The sequence below is a fragment of the Lynx canadensis genome, chromosome D1, assembly GCF_007474595.2.
Source record: "Lynx canadensis isolate LIC74 chromosome D1, mLynCan4.pri.v2, whole genome shotgun sequence".
In the NCBI taxonomy this organism is placed as follows: Eukaryota; Metazoa; Chordata; class Mammalia; order Carnivora; family Felidae; genus Lynx; species Lynx canadensis.
The window spans coordinates 56,315,371-56,335,148 of NC_044312.2; the positions used below are offsets into that span (position 1 = coordinate 56,315,371).

The window sequence follows — 19,778 nt, forward strand, 5'->3', positions numbered from 1 at the left end:
TAAGAAAATAAAAATGCGTTTTCTCCCCATGTGTTATGTACATTGGACTGTATGTTGAAGAAATAGACATGAATTTAAGCTGCTGGGGGTAAGCTGGCACTGATCCCTTCTAAATAGCTGTGCACTGTGGGCCCTGTGAGTAGACAAGTTTTAGGGAAAGACCACGTCCTTGGCAGAACGGAGGTTTCCAACTGATTTTGGAAGGAGAAGCTACTTTTACTTTCTATGAAGTCTTAAAATAACTTGAGAGGAAAGAGAGGTAAAAGAGTAAAAGGAAGAGAGGTCATTAAGTTCCCGGGTTCTAATCCTGGTTCTTCTACTGAACTCATGATCTCAGGGGTCCCATCTGCAAAAGGCTGATAACTGCCTGTGACCTGTCCACCTCACAGGATTGTAAGAAGGCCCAAATTTCTGAAAAATTTAAAATACAAAAAAGAAAGGAAAAGAAACGTCAGTGGGATATAAACAGACTGACCTCAGAAGATTTGGTCTTGATTTCTGTTTGCCATTTAATAGCTTTGTCATGCTCAGGAAGTTAGCATAGCAGCAGCTCAATTTCTTATCTCTAAAGATAGACCTGGCCAATGCACTTCACGTATGAAATGTGATACAGACGTAAAAGTATAATAAAAGCCATTACATTCAAAACAAATGTAAATCATCATTAGTATTTGTAAACTAGATCCTCAAAGTATTACTGTTAAGTCCCTGAGCTTTCATGAAAGGAGAGAAGAGGCCTGGCTTAAAGAAAAGCCAAGGGCAATAAGGAGAGAACCTACTGATAGCGGCCTGACCTTATGAGTTGAAGAGAATAGTATTACCAGAGTTCAAATTGGTAAGTCTCTTATATAATGTTCCACATTTGGGAAACCAACAAGCATGTCTTGGTTTACTTATCAGACTATGAGCAACTAAGGTGTTTCGAGGGAATCTGGATGGCCACATTCTCTAGGATAGTGGTTCTCAAACTTTTTGGTCTCAAGATCTCTACACTTAAAATTACTGAGGGTGTCAAAGAGCTTTGTGTCATATGGGTCATATATACCAATATTTACTATATTAGAAGTAACAATTGAGAAAACTTTTATTTAATTCATTCAAAAAAATCATAATAGAAATCGATTACTTGTTAATATAATAGTATTTTCAATGAAAAACAAGCATATTTTCCAAAAAAGAAATTTAGAGATGAGTGACACTGTCTTGCATTTTTGCAAGTGTCTTTTGCAACGTCTACCTTAACAGAAGGCAGCTGGATTCTCATATATTTGTCTGCATTCAGTGGTTACCATATGTTATTTCATAAGAAAATCCAGCCTTGTACAGATATGTAGTTGGAAAAGAAAGGAGCATTTAAAATTTTTTTTACATGTTTATTTATTTTTGAGAGTGAGAGAGACAGAGTGCAAGTGGGTGAGGGGAAGAGAGAGAGGGAGACACAGAATCCGAAGCAGGCTCCAGGCTCCGAGCTGTCAGCACAGAGCCCGACGCGGGGCTCGAATTCACGGACTGTGAGATCATGACCTGAGCCGAAGTTGGACGCTTAACCAACTTAGTCACCAGGTACCCCAAGAGAGGAGTATTTTAAAGGCCTTCTCAGATAATTATGGCTATTGTTCTCTGATACTAGCCCAAAAGTTTTTTCTTTTCTTTTTTTTTTTTTTTAAGATTTTATTTTTAAGTGATCTCTGCACTCAATGTGGGGCTCAAATTCACAACCCTGAGATCAAGAGTCACATGCTCTACCAACTAAGCCAGGCAGGTGCCCCTCAACAAATAGTAGTTTCTTAAAGGTTAGAATCAATGTAGAATCTGAAACCACACCAAAATAGTTTTCACATCTGTTACATTAAAATCTATTTTTTTCTTTTCTTTTCTTTCTTTCTTTCTTTTTTTTTTCTTTGCACTTTAAAGAGACCTTTGCCTACACATGATTTCACAGCATCATACACTGGTCACTTTGAAGATCTTGGCTAACTAGTTATATAGGTTTTAAATGTTGACACATTCATTATACAATATTTAAAAATGACATTTGTTAAATACCACTACCAATCTCATCAAAAACATCCTTAGGAATGGAAAGCTATCAATCTCATGGGGGCAAACAAAAGTTTTCCAAATACTGATTCTCATTTAAAATCTTAAATTTTATCATCAGCTGATTTCCTTTGAGAGGCTCACTTCATTCATTTTTATTTTTTATTTATTTTTGGGACAGAGAGAGACAGAGCATGAACGGGGGAGGGGCAGAGAGAGAGGGAGACACAGAATCGGAAACAGGCTCCAGGCTCTGAGCCATCAGCCCAGAGCCTGACGCGGGGCTCGAACTCACGGACCGCGAGATCGTGACCTGGCTGAAGTCGGACGTTTAACCGACTGCGCCACCCAGGCGCCCCTCCTATGCACTCTTCAACACACCTACTGATCTACTGAAACTGCTCGTCAACGACGTCCACATTCCCAAGTCTGCTGGCTACTTCATCTTACAGCAGGATTTCACATAGTGGATTACTCCTCCCTTCTAGAAATTTACTTCTCTTAGTTTCCACATGATGACTTTCTCCTGTGTTTCTCCCTACCTGATTAGTCATTCCCCTTAGTCTTTGCTACTGCTTCTTCCTCCACCCAACTTCTAAATGTGATTTCCCAGAACCAAATCCCATTCTGTGTTTCTGTCCATACTTGGGTCTCTCTCTTTTGAGCTCTGCATTCTCTTCCTGCTTGATATTATCTGGTTCCATGGATTTAAATATCATCTTTATATTGACGACTTCCAAATTTTTATCTCCACTACTGGCCTCCCCGCCCCGAGTTCTGGCCCCAAATACCCTGTTGCCTACTTGATGAATCTACTTGGATTTCTAGAGGATAACTCAAACTTAACAATTCCAAAGCAGAACTTTTGGTTTCCCTAGCCCCATCTCCTAGACTCCTCCCTATCTCGATAAATGGCATTTTCATGCATCCAGTTGCTCATACACGAACCCTAGCAGTCCCTCTTGATTAGTCCTTTTCCCTCAATTCCCACATTCAATCCATTAGCTCATCTCCCATGACATGATTTATTACTTTTTATTAAGATATAATTGACATAAAATATTCTATTAGTCTCACGTGTACAACATAATGATTTGATAGATGTAATACTGCAAAATTACCATCACAATTAGTCTAGTCATCCATCACAATACAGTTACACATTTTTCCTCTTAGGGTGAGAACTTTTAAGATGCATGGACAGTCTCTGACTTACAATGGTTTGACTTATGATTTTTCTATGGAGTGGGTCATGGATAGTGTGAAAGTGATGCACATTCATTAGAAACCATAGTTCTAAGTCTGAATTTTGATCTCTTCCCAGGCTTGTGATACGATCCTCTCTCACGATGCTGGGCAGCAGCACAGAGCACAACTGATACACTTACAACCATTTTGTCCCCATACAACCATTCTGTTTGTCTCTTTCAGTCTTCAATAATTGCATGAAATATTCAATACTTTATTACAAAATGGGCTTTGTATGAGATGATTTTGCCCAACTGTAGGCTAATGTAAGTGTTCTGAGCACGTTTAAGGTAGGCTGGGCTAAGCTATGACATTCAGTAGGTTAGGTGTATTAAATAAGTTTTCAGCATGGTATTTTCAACTTACAATGAGTTTAATCAGGACATAGGCCAATCATAAGTCAAGAAAGATTTGTACTTTCTTAGCAATTTTAAATATATAATAGAGTATTATTAGCTATGGTCACCATGCTTATATCCCCAGGATTTATAACTAGAAGTTTTACCTTTTGACCATTTTCAGTCATTTTACCTACCTCTTAAACCACCACCCGCCCTCCCCCCCCCCCCAACATACCTCTGGCAACCAGCAAACATTCTCTGTACCTGAGTTTGATCTTTGTTTGAAGATTCCATATAGGGGCGCCTGGGGGGCTCAGTCAGGTAAGCATCTGACTTCAGCTCAGGTCATGATCTCACAGACGTGAGTTCAAGCCCCACATTGAGCTCTGGGCTGACAGTTCAGAGTTTGGAGCCTACTTCGGATTCTGTGTCTCCCTCTCTCTCTGTCCCTCCCCTACTCACACTCTGTGTCTCTCTCAAAAAAAAGCATTAAAAAATTAAAAAAAAATAAAAAAGTTTCCACATATAAATGAGATCCTTTGGTATTTGTCTTTCTCTACCTGACTTGTTTCACTTAGCACAATGCCCTCAAGGTCCATCCACTTGTTGCAAATGGCACGATTTCTTTCTTTTATCAATGTCTGAATAATTTTCCAGAGTGTGGTGTGTGTGAACACATGCTACATTTTCTTTATCCATTCATCCCCTGATGGACATTTAGGTTGTTTTCATGTCTTGGCTACTGTAAATAATGCTACAATGAATATGTAAATGAAGGTAAGGTAAATTTCCCTTGGTTAGTGACCCACAGTGGAATTGCTAGATTATATGGTAGTTCTACTTTGAATTTTTTGAGGAACCTCCATATTGTTTTCCATTCTGGCCGCACCAGTTTACATTTCTGCCAACAGTGCACAAGGGTTTCATTTTCTCCGTATCCTCACCAACATTTGCTAATTCTTGTCTTTTTGATAATAGTGAGGTGATATCTCATTGTAGTTTTGATTTGCATTTCCCTGATGATTACTGATGTTTAGCACCACCCATCATATATTTTAAAACTGTTCAATTCTCTCCATCTCTATCCCTACTATCCCAGTCCAAACTACCACCAACCCTCATCAGGTCTTTTGAAATAGCCCTCTAAGTAGTACCTTACTTCTCTCCCTCTCTCTCTTTTTTTTTTTTTCAAGTTTATTTATTTATTTTGAGAGAGAGAGCATGAACAGGGAAGGGGCAGAGAGAGAGAAAGAGAAAGAGAAAGAGAGAGAGAAGCCCAAGTAGGCTCTGCACCGCCCAATATGGGGCTCAAACCCACAAGTCGTGAGATCATGACTCGAGCTAGAGTCTGACACCTAACCGACTGAGCCATCCAGGCACCCCAGTGGTAACTTACTACTATTCTAGCTCTCCATAATCCTTGATAGCAGCTAGGGCAACCTTTGAAAAAATAAATCAAATCAAGTCCCTTTCCTACTTAAATTATTCAATGGCTTCCCTTTATATTTAAGACAAAACTGAAACTCTTTATAATCTCTAAGGCCTTATATGATATGCTTCCTGGCTACCTCTCCCCTTATTTACTATACTCGTATCACATTGGCTATCTACCTTTCTTTGAAAACAACGAGCTCTTGCCTACATCAGGGCTTCTGCACAAACTGCTCCACTGTTTCCTAGCTCTTTGCATGTCTGATTCCTTGTCAGCTCCATGTCTTAGCTCAGTATCACTTTCTCAGTAAGGCTTATTTGACAACATTATCTAGAGCAAGTCCCTTTCCAGGTACTTCCCATTATATTGCCTAATTGATTTTGGTTACAGCACTTAACCACAATCTAAAATTATTTTGTTTACTGTCTGTCTCTTTCCATTAGCTTGTAAGTTTAATGATGTAGGTTCCTTTCTTTTTTAAAAATAGCTTTATTGTGATATATAATTCACCCATCTAAAGGATATAATTCAATGGTTTTTAATATATTAATTTTTAAAATGTGGTAAAATATATTGAGTAAAATGTGTCATTTTAACCATTTTTAGGTGTATAACACAAGCTCATAATTACATTCACAATGTTCTGTAACTACCAACACCATCTTCATCCAAAATTTTTTCATCACCCCAAATAGAAACTGTAGCCATTAAGTAATAACTCCCATTCCCCCCTCCCCGCAACCCGCCACTCCTGGTCTCTATGCATTCTGTCTCTATGCACTTGCCTATTCCAGATAATTCATGTAAGTGGAACCATACAATATTTGTGCTTTTGTGTCTGGCTTATTTATGAGGCAGGGATCTTGTATGTCTCATGCACTGCTCTCTCAGTTGAGACTCAGAATATACAGTACACGGTAAAAGTGTGACAAAATACTTGTTGAATCAATTGATCAATCTTAAGGAAGTCATGATTTTTCTGGATCTCAGTTTCTTAACTGTGTGATGATGCTGTATCACCATTCATTCATTCATTCATTCAACATCTTTTGAGACTTTATAGTGTTTCAAGCATTGGGCTTACTAATAGAAATATCATAATGTACAAAACAGTTGCCTCTACTCAATGAACATTCAGTCCCTTTCCTATCTGAGAATGTCACCTTCTTTGATTTGTGTGCACTTTTAGGATGGAAATACAGTTGACCACTGAACAAGGCAGGGGTCAGGGATGCCGACTGCCGACACAGTTGAAAAATCCATCTACCTTTTGATTCCCCAAAACTTAACTACTAATAGCCTACTATCGACTGGAAGGCTTACCAATAACATAAGCAGTTGATTAACGTATATTCTACTGTCCTTACTGAAAAAAAATCCATATATAAGTGGACCCTCATGGTTCACATCCATGTTGTTTAAGGGTCAACTGTACATAGAACAATGAAGTATATGGAAGTAAGGGAATCTCTGACACACCTGTCGGAATATGTGATCCTAACCGGAGTGACAGATGTCAACAGCCATACTGTCTTCAAACTCACTTAACATTAGCTGCCCTTTTCACTTTGTAGGGCGATAATGAGGGTCATATGGGTGTGTGTGTGTGTGTGTGTGTGTGTGTGTGTTTCAAACTATAAAACTCTCCATTAATTTAAGGCAAAAGCATTGTAATTTTTTTATTTACTACTGTTTATGCTCTGGAAACTGAAAGAAAACTACTGTGCTATACACAAATTCTAACACAACGTACTTATAAACTCACTGACAATTATGGCAGAACCTGGTATTTTATTTTATTTTATTTTATTTTATTTTATTTTATTTTATTTTATTTTATTTTATTATTTTTAGAGACAAAGAGAGAGAGAGAGAGAGAGAGAGAGAGAGAGAGAGAGAGAGACAAAGCACACACAACAGGGGAGAGGGGCAGAGGGGGACAGAGAGAATCTTATGCAGGCTCCATACTCAGCAAGGAGCCCAACAAAGGGCTTGATCCCACGACTCTGCGATCATGATCTGAGCTGATATGAAGAGTTGGACGCTCAACTGACTGAGCCACCCAGGGGCCCCAGAACCTGTTTTTTTTAACTAATGATGATTTTACTGTGCTTGAATTTTGCCAGGCCTGTTCCTACAGGGTTACACGTTAACCAACAAAGGAAGCTATTTCCAGACAAAGGGGCTGACACGTGAAAAATATTACTAAATGGTACTAAAACCAAGACATTTTGCTTTATTCACTTTCAAAGCCCAGCCCAGAACACACACACATACCTTTAGACCGCAATGACAGGAAGAGGGCAAACAGGCCATACCAATCCTCTCAGCAATTCAAACAACACTTGAGGATTTCTACTTGAAGGCCTGTCTTTCTAAGCTTGTGCTTTCAAAACGGGCTGGACTGATCCCAAATACTGAAGTAACAAATATTACTAAATTCTGTCATTTCCTCTACCAAAAAAGTGATTTTACTACTACTTCTGGTTGTGATGAAAGGTCCTATTGACTATTCAAATCCTCAACCAAGTTATGGATGCGGTATTAAATGACTTCACTCCTTTTTCTCTGGCACTTTAACATATGCCAATGCTTTCATCCACCTCCACTAACGTGGCTTATAAATTACTGAGGTGGGGCCATTTTAATAGTATGATTTGTTCACATCTCTAGAGATGGGGTATAAATGAGGCTGGCTGAGAAGACAAACTCTCCTTTGACAACATGTATTAGTATGTATGTAAAGAAAAAGAAATCTTTAAAAAGGTGGCAATATTTTACTGATAGAATACAGGTTAGGGGCCAAACTAATTAATGGCCCTTTGATTTGTTACAAATTGAAACGTAATAAAATGATGGCATTAAAGCCAAAGACAAAATGAAACATTCTCAGAGAAACAGTTAAAGATGAAACACATAGAGTTGAACCAAAAAAAGGTTAAAGGTCACAAATTTGCTAAAAGTTTCTTTCTAAATTGTCAGAAGAGGCTTCCTGAATGCACTCTGAAACCTAAGAAAATCTGTTTATAAAAAGCGTATTGTCACCTCCTTTTAAAACTGCCACAACAGTGAAGAAAAAACATCAGAGAGCAAGATGCCTTCTCTCTCAGGATTTAAAGTAATTAACGTATCAATCTTAAATGCACACATAGTGTAATCTCTCAAATTTTCAACAAGACTATTAAATTGCAGAGGATACAAAATAACTGGAAGTAACCCATATTTTAAACAGATGAATAAAGCTAGTTCAGCATGCTTGTGGACTCAGTTCACTTAAGAGTAAAATCAGAGGCTTCCTGAGAAGCGCTGCAAAGTGAGGACTGAACAGGACTAGGGATGAGAGTCTGAGATAAAGGGCTGACTTTCCCAAATTTTCCACTGTATACAGTCAGCCTCCAACTTTGTCAAAGTAAATTGGGCTATTCCTAACACCTCTTTATACCATCTATAGGCATTCCTATTGGGCCCAGAGAAGTAATTAAATGTGCGTATGCTTGCATGGGTATGTATGTGTGCACGTGTGTGTGTGTGTGTGTGTGTGTGTGTGTGTGTGTGTATGTGTGTCTGCAGCTGAGATTTATGAGGAAATCCAGGAGTACGTTTCACCTGGAATCTTCCAACAGACGTTGGACCTTAGGGTGTAGGTAGTTAGAGCAAGAAACAGAAAACACGTCAAGGAGAGAGTGACCTCTGAATTCAGACCAAAACTTAGTTCTACCAACCTTCCTGGCATTCTGACCCCCAGACTCTGGACTCTAGTATCCATGTGCCCCTTTCCACACGGCTGACTTCACCTGGAGGTACCCTCTAATTTACTTAGACCTCTTCTCCCTTAATGCACTCTTAGGCCACTTCTGACCAGTTCTGTCTAAGCATTGCTTTTTTCATAGTATAATGACTATAATCAGTAGCATAAAACAGCCTTGGAATTAAAGTGCTATTTTTTTTTTTTTTTTTTAAGTAGGGTTCATGCCCAATGTGGGACTTGAACTCATGACCCGAGATCAAGAGTCCCATGCTCCACCAACTGAGCCAGCCAGGCACTCCTGAAGTCCCATGTCTTAGACTAAGATACGTTAGTATCCAAAAATGGAGAGAGGGAACGCATCAGGTGTGGGAAGAACAGCACATGGAAAGATGAGTCACAGGCCAGATACTGCGAGCAAGGCTGCCTACCTGGAGTAAAGAATGGGCCGAAACAGCAATAATAATAAAGCGGTATGGCTGAGAGGGCAATGAGTATGAGCTTATGAAGAAAATGATTAACTGAGGACTGCAAACTAGAAATTTGATCCATTATCAAAAGGGTAGGAATCTAAATAAAAAATTAAAAAAAACCCCACTAAACTGATACTGAATGAGGGGAAGAAAGGCAAAGAATGACACCATATGGAGGAATGATTCTAGATCTGTCAGGAATGAATAAGGGAGCTGTTCATTGAGTCTTTAGATTCATATGGATAAAAGGCAACCTTTTAAAACAAATCCATCACAAACCTTGTTGCTTCCTTAAAAAAAAAAGTCTGAGGATACAGCTGATAATGTCTTTAAGTGACAGCCAAACCGTGGATACTGATCCATATGATATTCTAATTGGAAGGATGTCCAAATAAAAACAAAGCACTGAAGGTGATCTTCCTTTACAACTGGAAAATTTACGGAACGTCTACCTCGTGAAGTTTAGTCAAGTATGCCAAAGAAATGTTGTGCATTTCTTTCAGAAAAATGCAGACTGAAGCATCTGTTAGTCTTTCTACAGCATATGGAAAGACATTATTTAAATGAGGTACTAACTGGCCTGATGTTAAGAGAGCCACAAAAGCCCCAGATGGGTTGGAAGGACCACATGGTTGGTCTTTCTTTTTGGTTCCTGCATAGTAAGGTGAGGAGACCATTGAAGGCTGGCCAAAGGCACTAAAACTTACTCCATAAACAACTCCCAATGCAAAATGAGTCCCTAAAAGTGGTCTAAGAGAAGAAAGTGATCTAAGAGAAGAAAGCTATGTGCAAAGGTACAGAGGCAAAAAGATATAAACCCACACATTCAAGTATAGTGTACCAGCAGGTAACAACTCAGTAAAGGGTTTCTGAGTTTAGTAGGAGGATTTCAATTTGTACCCACTGCTTCTCAGTAGTATTTAGAATGACATAAAATAAAACTGTAGCCAAAAAAGAATTTTGCGTTATCACTGTAACTGCTTAAATAGAACAGTGAACTGTAGTACTTATTTATAAAGAAAGAAGGTTAGCAATCCAAGGAAGTAGGTTGTATATGAGAAGTAGAGAAGGACAGAAGTTACTTACTTACCTGTGCTATATTTTTGTTCAGAAGATAGACACCATAATCAAATTGTAACTTCTCCCCTCCTTTTGGATATAATGGAAACCTAAAAAAAAAAAAAAAATTAAGCAGGATCAGATCTTTTCCAAAGTTTGAGTAAAACAACCTCCAAGTTATTGACAAAGGTAGAAGTTCCTTGAATAAGGCATAAGTATCTGAAGACTTGAACTAAATTCCTTATAGGTGTTGCAATCTATTACCTTATTATCTTCATAATTAGTCAAATCAGATCAATGGTTGCTTTGTTTAAAAAAACAAAAAACTGAGTAGATCATGCAATAAGGGACTAATATATAAAAAAGTGACCCACTAACCCCAAGGAGTTGAGGCCACTGTGTTTCATATTTACATATCACAAATTTACCATGCCAAAATTAAGATCCTACAAGTTTTTTCCTCTAATACATTGGATCTGACATCTCAGCTTCTACTATATGGGAAAAGAAGATTAAGGGGAAAAAATCAGACTTGAAAGCAATATATAAGATTTCTGCTTCTTGAAAGGTGGCCAGTCAAATTGACAGTACTAATAGAAGTGAAAATTCACCAAAAATTCATTCACGCCCACATGGGTGGCTATTTGGGTGTTACTTCTCCAAAGCAATATACTCATGCCACAGAGCTCTCCTAAGACTTTAACCTGACTTACTGAAATAACAAAGGCATGAGATCTGTGGATCTTTATCAAGATGATGAGTTATTTTAGAGAATAAGTTTCCCCATTTCCTTTTTCCTATCCCTGCAAACTAAGCATACATTTTTTTCCCTCGGAAGTAAATACACAAATCCAGATCAATCACAACTTAGGGTCAAGAAGAAAACTTCACCTTCCTGAGTTTGGCAATATATGATTATTCTCAAAAATAAAATAATCCTACTGAAATGAATGGAAGGTAACAATTAGTGGATATTCTCAAAGGTACATTCCATAAAGTTTGCTGGATATTGTTTTCCAGAAAATATAAACGAAACAGAATTAAAAAATCTTTATATTAAATTCTTGAGAATTGTTGATTACATACAGTTTCTAAAAGGTAAATTTGTTGTGCTATAAAATTATAGGCACTGACAGGGCTCCTGGGTCGCTCAGTCAGTTAAGCGTCTGACTTTGGCTCAGGTCATGATCTCGCGATTTGCGAGTTCAAGCCCCGCATCGGGCTCTGCTGACAGCTTGGAGCCTGGAGCCTGCTTTGGATTCTGTGTCTCCCTCTCTCTCTCCTCCTCCCCTGCTCGTGCTCTGTCTCTCTCTCTCTCAAAAATAAATAAACATTAAAAAAAATTTAAATTATAGGCACTGGGGAATGAGCAAGGTCACGAACTGTCTTTATTCTCTAGTAAGGGAACACCAAATGCTTCATACATCCATTAAGAACATACAGCTCTGTATTTATGGAAGCAGTAAAAAATAAACTAGGAATGTGGTGTGGCCCTAAATGGAGATACATAAAAATGACAGCAAATTCAGGATAAACAAAAGTGCAACACCAGGCTTTCACAGTGCGTCTGGGAATCATCCAAGTTTGTATGAGGAAGCTTGCAAAGGAACTACCTAACTGCAGAGACATAACACCATGGGGGCCCTCTGGAAGGAACCTACTAGAGTTCCAAAGCACTGTACTATGTAGTTGTTATTCTATAAGGCTATCTGCACAGCTCTCCAAGCCTACGTGTATCTCTACTTTCAATTTATAAATACAGAAACTATTTCAAATGTTAGAAGAGTACACTGAAATAAGTATCATTGAAAACCAGGTCTCCAAATTCCTAAAAAATGGATCTCACAACATCAACTTTATCACTTCATTGGGACTTCTTTATAGAAAGTCACAAGGTGTGCACGTAACATTAAAACAAATCTGAAGAGTAACTGAAGCCCAAGGTCAAACAGTGCAATTGTAAGACAGATCAAACATGAGGACAGAGTTCACATCTTATATTGCTTTCAAATTCTTAAGAGGTCACTTCAAGTTGAACAGTATAGCAGCTTATAATTACTACACATTCATCTCACTTTGCAAAAGTACATAGATTTATAGATCTATTAAGCAATCTAGAAAAATGAAATCCATTTTAATGGGTAAAACCTATTACCATCAGGATGGAAGATACAAATCAAAGGCATCTTAATTCAGTACAGACAGAGAATCACATTAGCAACTGTAGAAGGTTTAGTAAGAATGTGGTCATTCAAGTACAACTAGAAAAATGTCCTTAGTGTCAAAAATAGGATTCATTAAAGGGGGGGGGGTATTACATTAAATAACTGGAGGAAGAACTTTATATTTCCTATTATAAAACTTACAGAAAAGGCAACTAAAATGATCGATATGAAATACATTTCAAATTCAACTGTATTTCCAAACTGTTCGAAAAATTCACTGACTCTACATGGTATGTATCAATGAATTAGAAAGCATAAATAGATTATGTGTGGAGATGATTTGGAGCTCTTGAGTACACAGTAATTTCAGTATGAATAAAGAGCCATGGCATGACTACCAAAAAGCTATTGTGATCCCAGGTTGTATTAACAGAAACAAAGCAGATTATTAGGAAACATGCTACTGGCAAATACTGGTTCAGACTATACTGAGAGATCTGTGTTCAGTTCTGGGAGTTAATGTCGGTTTTGTTTTTGTTTTTTTAATATAAGCATGTGGATAAATAATTTGCAACTTTCTTATAGGTTTTGCAACAATCTCATTTGACTATAAAAAGCATGCAGTGAAGTAGAGTGGTCCAGTGTTTTTGTTATTTATAAGAAAACTGATTTGCCTTGATCATCTACTTAGCGGAAGAGACATGACCTGAGTATTAGGTCTTCAACGATAAATTCAGTATTCTTTCTACTCACCTCTGAGTGCTTCAGAGAAGCAGCACCACCAAGATAATTACGAGAATGCGAGCTATGGTTCTGAGACAAACGGCTAAAGGAACCAGAGGTGTTCAGTCTGGAGCAGAGAAGGCTCCGAGAAAACAAACGAAGGGCTTTCTGAGAGATAAAGAGATGTTTTTGTTCTCATGGTTTCAGACGGGGAGAACTGAAGTCAATGGTAAAAGTTACAGGAAAACTGACTTCAGCCCAGAGTTAGTCAAAATCCAAAAGATCTTGGGTAGAGGCAGCCAGTTAGGAGCTGGGCAACAAATAACGGACAGATACTCAGAGGGCCTAACAGCCCGCATGGTGGCCCCCCAAAAGTATGTCCATATCCAAATCCTGTGAATGTGATTTGGAAAAAGGGCTGCAATTAAGTTAAGGATTCTAAGATGACAACATCCTCAATTATTTGGGCGGGCCCTATAGCCAATAAATGTCTGTACAAGGGACACACGGAGGAAGAGACACAGAGAAGGTGGTCATATGAAGATGGAGGCAGAAATTAGTTACACGGCCACAGGCCAAGGAATACCTGGAGCCACTAGAAGCTGGAAAAGGCAAGGAAAGATTCTCCCCTAGAGCCTTTGAAGGGAGTGTAACCTTGCTGACACCTTACTTTTGGAATTCTGGCCTCCAGACCTATGAGAGAGTAACTTTCTGCTGTTTTAAGCCAGCAGGTCTGGGATAATTTGTCATAGCAGCCCCAGAAAATGACAAGGGAGGACGGATCAAACACTGGGTGACTCATTAGACTGGATGAAATACACCTCCTTCATCTCCAAGATTCTATAATATTGAATATGCAAAAGTAAATACACTTAATATAACTTCATCCTTCCTTCAGGAGCCATGAAAATATAATGCCAAAGAGTCATCATGATGGGCAATAGCTAAGGCTACAAAGTAGATCTACTGAAGTGCAAGTAAATGGAATGAAAAGAAAAAGATTCACATGTATGGTCTTTATATGTGTTGTGTATGCATGTATACACAAAGAATCTCACAGAATTTAGAAAAAAATTGTGAAAGAAAGTGATTTTGAATCATTCTTACTTTAAAAAGACACAAATGTGGGGCACCTGGGTGGCTCAGTTGGTTAAGTAAGTGTCCAACTTCAGCTCAGGTCATGATCTCATGGTTTGTGGGTTTGAGCCCTGTGTCGGGCTCTGTGCTGACAGCTCAGAGCCTGGAGCCTGCTTTGGAATCTTTGTCTCCCTCTCTCTCTGCCCCTCCCCCACTTGTGCTCTGTCTCTGTCTCTCTCTCTCTCTCTCAAAAATAAATAAAAGTAAAAAAAAAAAAAAAAAAGATACAACTGTTATAAGCACTACCCTCTCCTCCTCAACCTAGACATTTTTATAGAGGACTCCCAATTGGTGATAGTTTCCTGCCTTCACTTTCAAAGTCCCACATCAAATTCTAGTCATGGACACTCCAGCTACTCTGTGAGAATAAACTGCAGGGGAGCAAGAAAGGAAACATGGAGACCCACTACAGTAAAAATCCAGGCAAAAGAGCGTGCTTTAAATCTCAACTGGGGATGAGGATATGGCTATAGTTAATTCAAATTTTTTACTGTGCATATTAAGATCACTTTTGCTCAATGCATTTGTAGAACATGTGACAATACATACTCAGTATGTTTTGAGGCCATAACTTTACTTCAAACTAACATGCTTTTTCCTGTCCAGATTAGTTTTCTACCATCACTCTTCCCGGTTACTCAGGCTTAGAATGACATTTAATTTTTACCCACCTTCTTTGTCTTTTATACCTGCGATGATTCACCAAGTCAACAAATCATTTTTCCTATGAAACATTCTTATCTCTCCATTCCACTGCCACTCTGGAAAACTCTTTGTTGTTGCGTGCGTTGTAGGATGTTTTAACAGCGTTCCTGTCTACTCACTAGAAGCCAGTATTATTCTTTACCCATTTAAGTACAACCTTTTTTTTCCCCTTTAAGTTTATTTATTTATTTTTGAGAGAGGGCGAGAGGGGAAGGGCAGAGAGAGAAGGAGGGAAAGAAAATCCCAAGCAGGCTCCACACTGTCAGCGCAGAGCCCGACGTGGGGCTCAAACTCACAAACTCTTGTGCTCAAACCCACAAACTGTGAGATTATGACCTGAGCCAAAACCAAGAGTTGAACACTTAACTAACTGAACCACCCAGGTGCCCCATAAGTACAACCTTTTTATCACGTCACTTCTCAGCCCTGCTTCCTAATCATTGTCTTCAATTTCCACTCCTCTCCTCAGCTTTCGGGGCCTAAGTGATCTGACCTGTCTGCCTGACTTATGTGCAGCCTTATTTTGCTCACGTGGTTTTCTCCATCTCATGAGGTTTGGAGAAGGTGAGACCAGCTTGTTGCGGTAATGTAGGTGAGAGATCATGGTTGCTTGGACGAAGGCAACAGTATTAGATATGGCAACAACGAGACCAATTTGGAAGGCTTTTAGGAAATAAAATCATAAAGATTTCGTGATGGCTTGAAGTGAAGAGTGATGTAGAGGGAGGGATCATGCGTTAACTCTTAATGTCTGTTTTGCCGAACCAAATGGAAGGTTGATCAAATGGTAGAACAACTTGAATAAAGAAATGTAACAGAACTGCTGAGCACTACTGGAAGTCCAGAAGTGGTAATTAATCATGAGTTTATAACGGTGCTATCGTGTGACTTTCTCTACACATCTGCTTGGATGCGGCAAGTACAGAGAAAATGGATGGCAGGGCTGTAAAGATGACAAAAAGCAACAGGGAGCAAGACAAAAGTGTTACTAAAATAATGGGCCATAATATCTAAACTGGAAAAAAGGGGCCAGGGTCTGAAGGTCGCCAAGAGGAGCGATGAACAAGTGGCTGAACCAGTGAGCTGAAGGAGAGGAAGTAGTCATCAGAGAGCAAGATGCCTGAATCAGATTTTGGATGCGAACTGAAATGATGACGTGATTTGGAGTGAACCATGGGAGTAAATGAAAACAAAGAAATGCAAGAGTTCATTGGTGACAAAGATCAAGAAAATGAGAGAGCCGGGTGTTCGATGGCTCATCCACTTGGGTGTTAAGTGACTTACAATAGCAATACTTTGAATAAAGAGAGTGTTTCTCTTTTCTGTGTTCTCTGTCTCCTCCGTTTCTCAGTTGCCAAAATAGAAGAGTAAGGGCACTGTAATTGAGAGATGGGTAGGGGACAGAGTGGCATAGTTGAAGGGCATATGTCTCAAAGGAGAAGTGTTCTTGGATGTTTACTTTACCGACAGAATAGAGAAGTAAGAATCTAGAAAAAGCAATGAGAAGCAAGAACACCCTGACCTCACCTCCTCAATCTGAATACCCAGCATATAAGAAAATGGATAATTACCAGTGAAAAGGCTACAGAAAAAGTGGAGTCCTCAGTGAAAATTCAGGTGCAGCAAGAAGTGGGCTGCGCTGTAAGAGCCTGAAGATATGGGAGAGCTTGTTGATTAGACAGATGCATTTCCAGAGGGTGCAGCTGAAGGACTGCAGATCAAGGAAGTAGAGGGCATTTTGAGGATGATGGAGATGACAATAAAAGCTTCTTTTATGTAAGTTCAAATGTCAATTTATTTCTTTGTGTTTTTTTTTTTAATTTAAAACTTTTTTTACTGATAGTAAAAGGTTCTGAGGCGTTTTGGTGAGAAGCTGAGTTATTCCGATTTGATGGTTTCTATTTTCTCTGTGAAAGCAGAAATGAGGCAATTTGTCAGGAATGAAAGGGAAAATCGGCAACGGGGTAAAAGGAGAGAGGGTTTGCTGTGGTCATGTGGCAGGAGAGCCAGGTATCTAGGATGCAGTAGAGCAACTGTGATGGATGAACGTGAATACAAAGTGCTAACCAATCTTCCCAATTGTTTGATTTTTTCCCTAGCAGCTAAGTGGATTAGAGGTAAGAGCGATGAGATAGGGGCATGTAGGATACTGACAAGAGAGAAGCTATGAGTAAGGAGCTACTAAGGTAGAAGAGTAAAGGTAGTGGCCTATCAAGGGCAGGATGGGGGGGGCAGTCTATAAAGGGGTATAATATATGTAGTGACATATTATTTTTGGGATAGAGAGGGAGCACGCGTGCATGCACGCCAGTGGGGGAGGGGCAGAGAGACAGGAGGACAGAAGATCCAAAGCGGGCTCCGTGATGACAGCACAGAGCCTGACGTGTGGCTCGAACTCACGAACTGTGAGATCATGACTAGCTGAGTCAGACACTCAACCGACTGAGCCACCCAGGCACCCCTGTAGCGACTTTTTAAATGATCATAAAATAGATCAAAAATTGGTCCTCATTTTATTATCACTAGGAGCCAATAAAATCTAAACACTGTCAATGATAAATATTCCTCCCATAAAAAAATCTTTTGTTGGTCTAGTTTCTAAACAATTTCTTCAGGGACGGTTTCATCTCAATGTATCTGCAAGTTTCAAATCGGGATATTTTCCTTATTTACACTCTAATAAACATTATATCTATATGGAAGTTAGTTCAGAGAGCTCCCAGTCATACAGTCAGCCCAGCTAAGTGCACTGAGCTACACATTTCCACTCCTACATTTTGAATGGTCTAGAATGTTCTGGGCACAGTTTGTGTCTCCAAACTGTTCCGTGTTACGTATTCCTGTGTTTAAACGGTAGATTCAAAATAAACAATGATGGCAGTGTGTAATTTTTTTCTGCATTATCTTTTTTCCAGTGTAGAGTTTTAGATAAGGTTATTCCGATACAAAAATACTGCATTTGGCCTTAAACAAGGTACAGTGATATACAAACCTTTAAAATTGTTCCTTGAAGATGAACACCCCAAAACTGTGTTCAATAAAATAGCAAATATATACATTTTTTTCAATCAAAGACAATTTTCTGCTTTTCTTTTTTTGCATTATTATTTCATTTCATGATCATTACTAAACATAACTTTATCATTCAGAAACAGTATTAAAAATGACCCACTCCAAGTGCCAAAAACACTAGGTACATGCCACTGAGAAATGATTTATTTTTTTTATATATCTTAATGCATTTTTTTATGTGAGGAAGAGAGACAGTGAGAGAGAGAGAGAGAGAGAGAGAGAGAGAATCTTAAGCAGCTCCACACTCAGCATGGAGCCTGACACGGGGCTCAATCCCACAACCTTGGGATCATAACCTGAGCCGAAATCAAGAGCTGGACGCTCAGCTGCCTGGGCCACCCAGGTATCCCAAGAAATGATTTTAAATTGACATCAGGATACACAGAGGATACCACCTGCTTTAGACCCAAAGATATGGGCAGTGTGAGACAAGAAACAGTCTCCCATTAAGAAGGCTCTAGGGTAAGTGAAACTTTTAGGAGAGAGTCACTTATTTTACGTGTATCCAGCAGTTGTCTATTCAGTGGTTTATCTTAGTTGCATACACAATAATATGGTAGAGGGGTTGAAGACTTGAGTTTATTACAAGCATTGAAGAGGGGTTTCAGAAAGCAAAGAGGAAATATCTAGGAAGTAAGGACAGTGATAATAAATTAGAGGAGAAGCAGCAAACAGATACTAGAATGTAGAACTCATTCATGGGTAGAAGTGATCAAAGTCCTTATAAGAGAATGAGAAGAGTGATTTTTCATCCTCCTCCTCTAGGGGGAGAAAAAGGAGAGAGATTATATAATAGGAGATCACATATGCCAGTCAAAAGAGATGACATTTGATATGACAGGTAATAAGATGCCATCACAGGTTTTTAAAGGAGAAATCATGTAATGAAAAGATTTACATCAGATTATTTTCTTTGCCAATATTAAATATAGTTCTTTAGAGCTGTACTAAAAAGAGAATGGAATTTCAGGGAAATAGAATTCCAAATAATTTCAGTAAGAAGGTTAAAAATAATCCCTATTTTTTTTTACTTGGTAAGCAGCAGGGTTGTGGAAACTGTTAAAGAACTCAATATCAATTTCCTTGCAGAAACCTTCCAGTTTTTCCACACCCTTTTGGTAACTGTTGAAAAACAGTCTACAGGCAAATTTCAGTGAACAGAACAAAATTAAAGGATGGAAACCATGTCTTTTTTAATAGTCGATTTTATAAAATAAAAATTCTGCCAAGTAAATCAAAATCACATTCCACAACATTAACAGCCATCTTGTATTTGCCCAAGTTTAACAGCACCTGTTTCCCACAAAATCTGTAAATGTTAAAAAAAAAAAAAAAAAAAAACAACCCACAAAATCCTACAATTAAACATGCAAGGTGCATGAACCCACTATACTTGGTAATGCCAGAAGATTTTTCCATCTGGAACATGGATTTGGAAGAAAGACCATTCGCCATTTTAAATTTCTAAAGACAACTTCCCGAAGTGTGCACATAATGTAGGTTTGTTGAAATACATCAGTGCACCTAATGGCACGTTCTCTGTAAACCACTTCTTTATCAGCGCTGGGAACATAACAGGTACTCAATGTTTTGTATCAAAATTATTTATTTAGTTAGAGTACCTATTTCCAGGTGGGG

At 38.7% G+C, this 19,778-nt stretch overlaps 1 protein-coding gene across 1 annotated transcript in view; it reads right to left on the reverse strand.

Moving 5' to 3' along the window:
• Nucleotides 1-19,778, reverse strand: part of UVRAG (UV radiation resistance associated) — a 293,487-nt gene that overhangs the window by 70,145 nt on the left and 203,564 nt on the right. Inside the window, exon 13 of the mRNA XM_030333127.1 lies at nucleotides 10,370-10,448. Coding sequence (XP_030188987.1) covers nucleotides 10,370-10,448 — 79 coding nt within the window. The remainder of the gene's footprint in view (nucleotides 1-10,369; nucleotides 10,449-19,778) is intronic.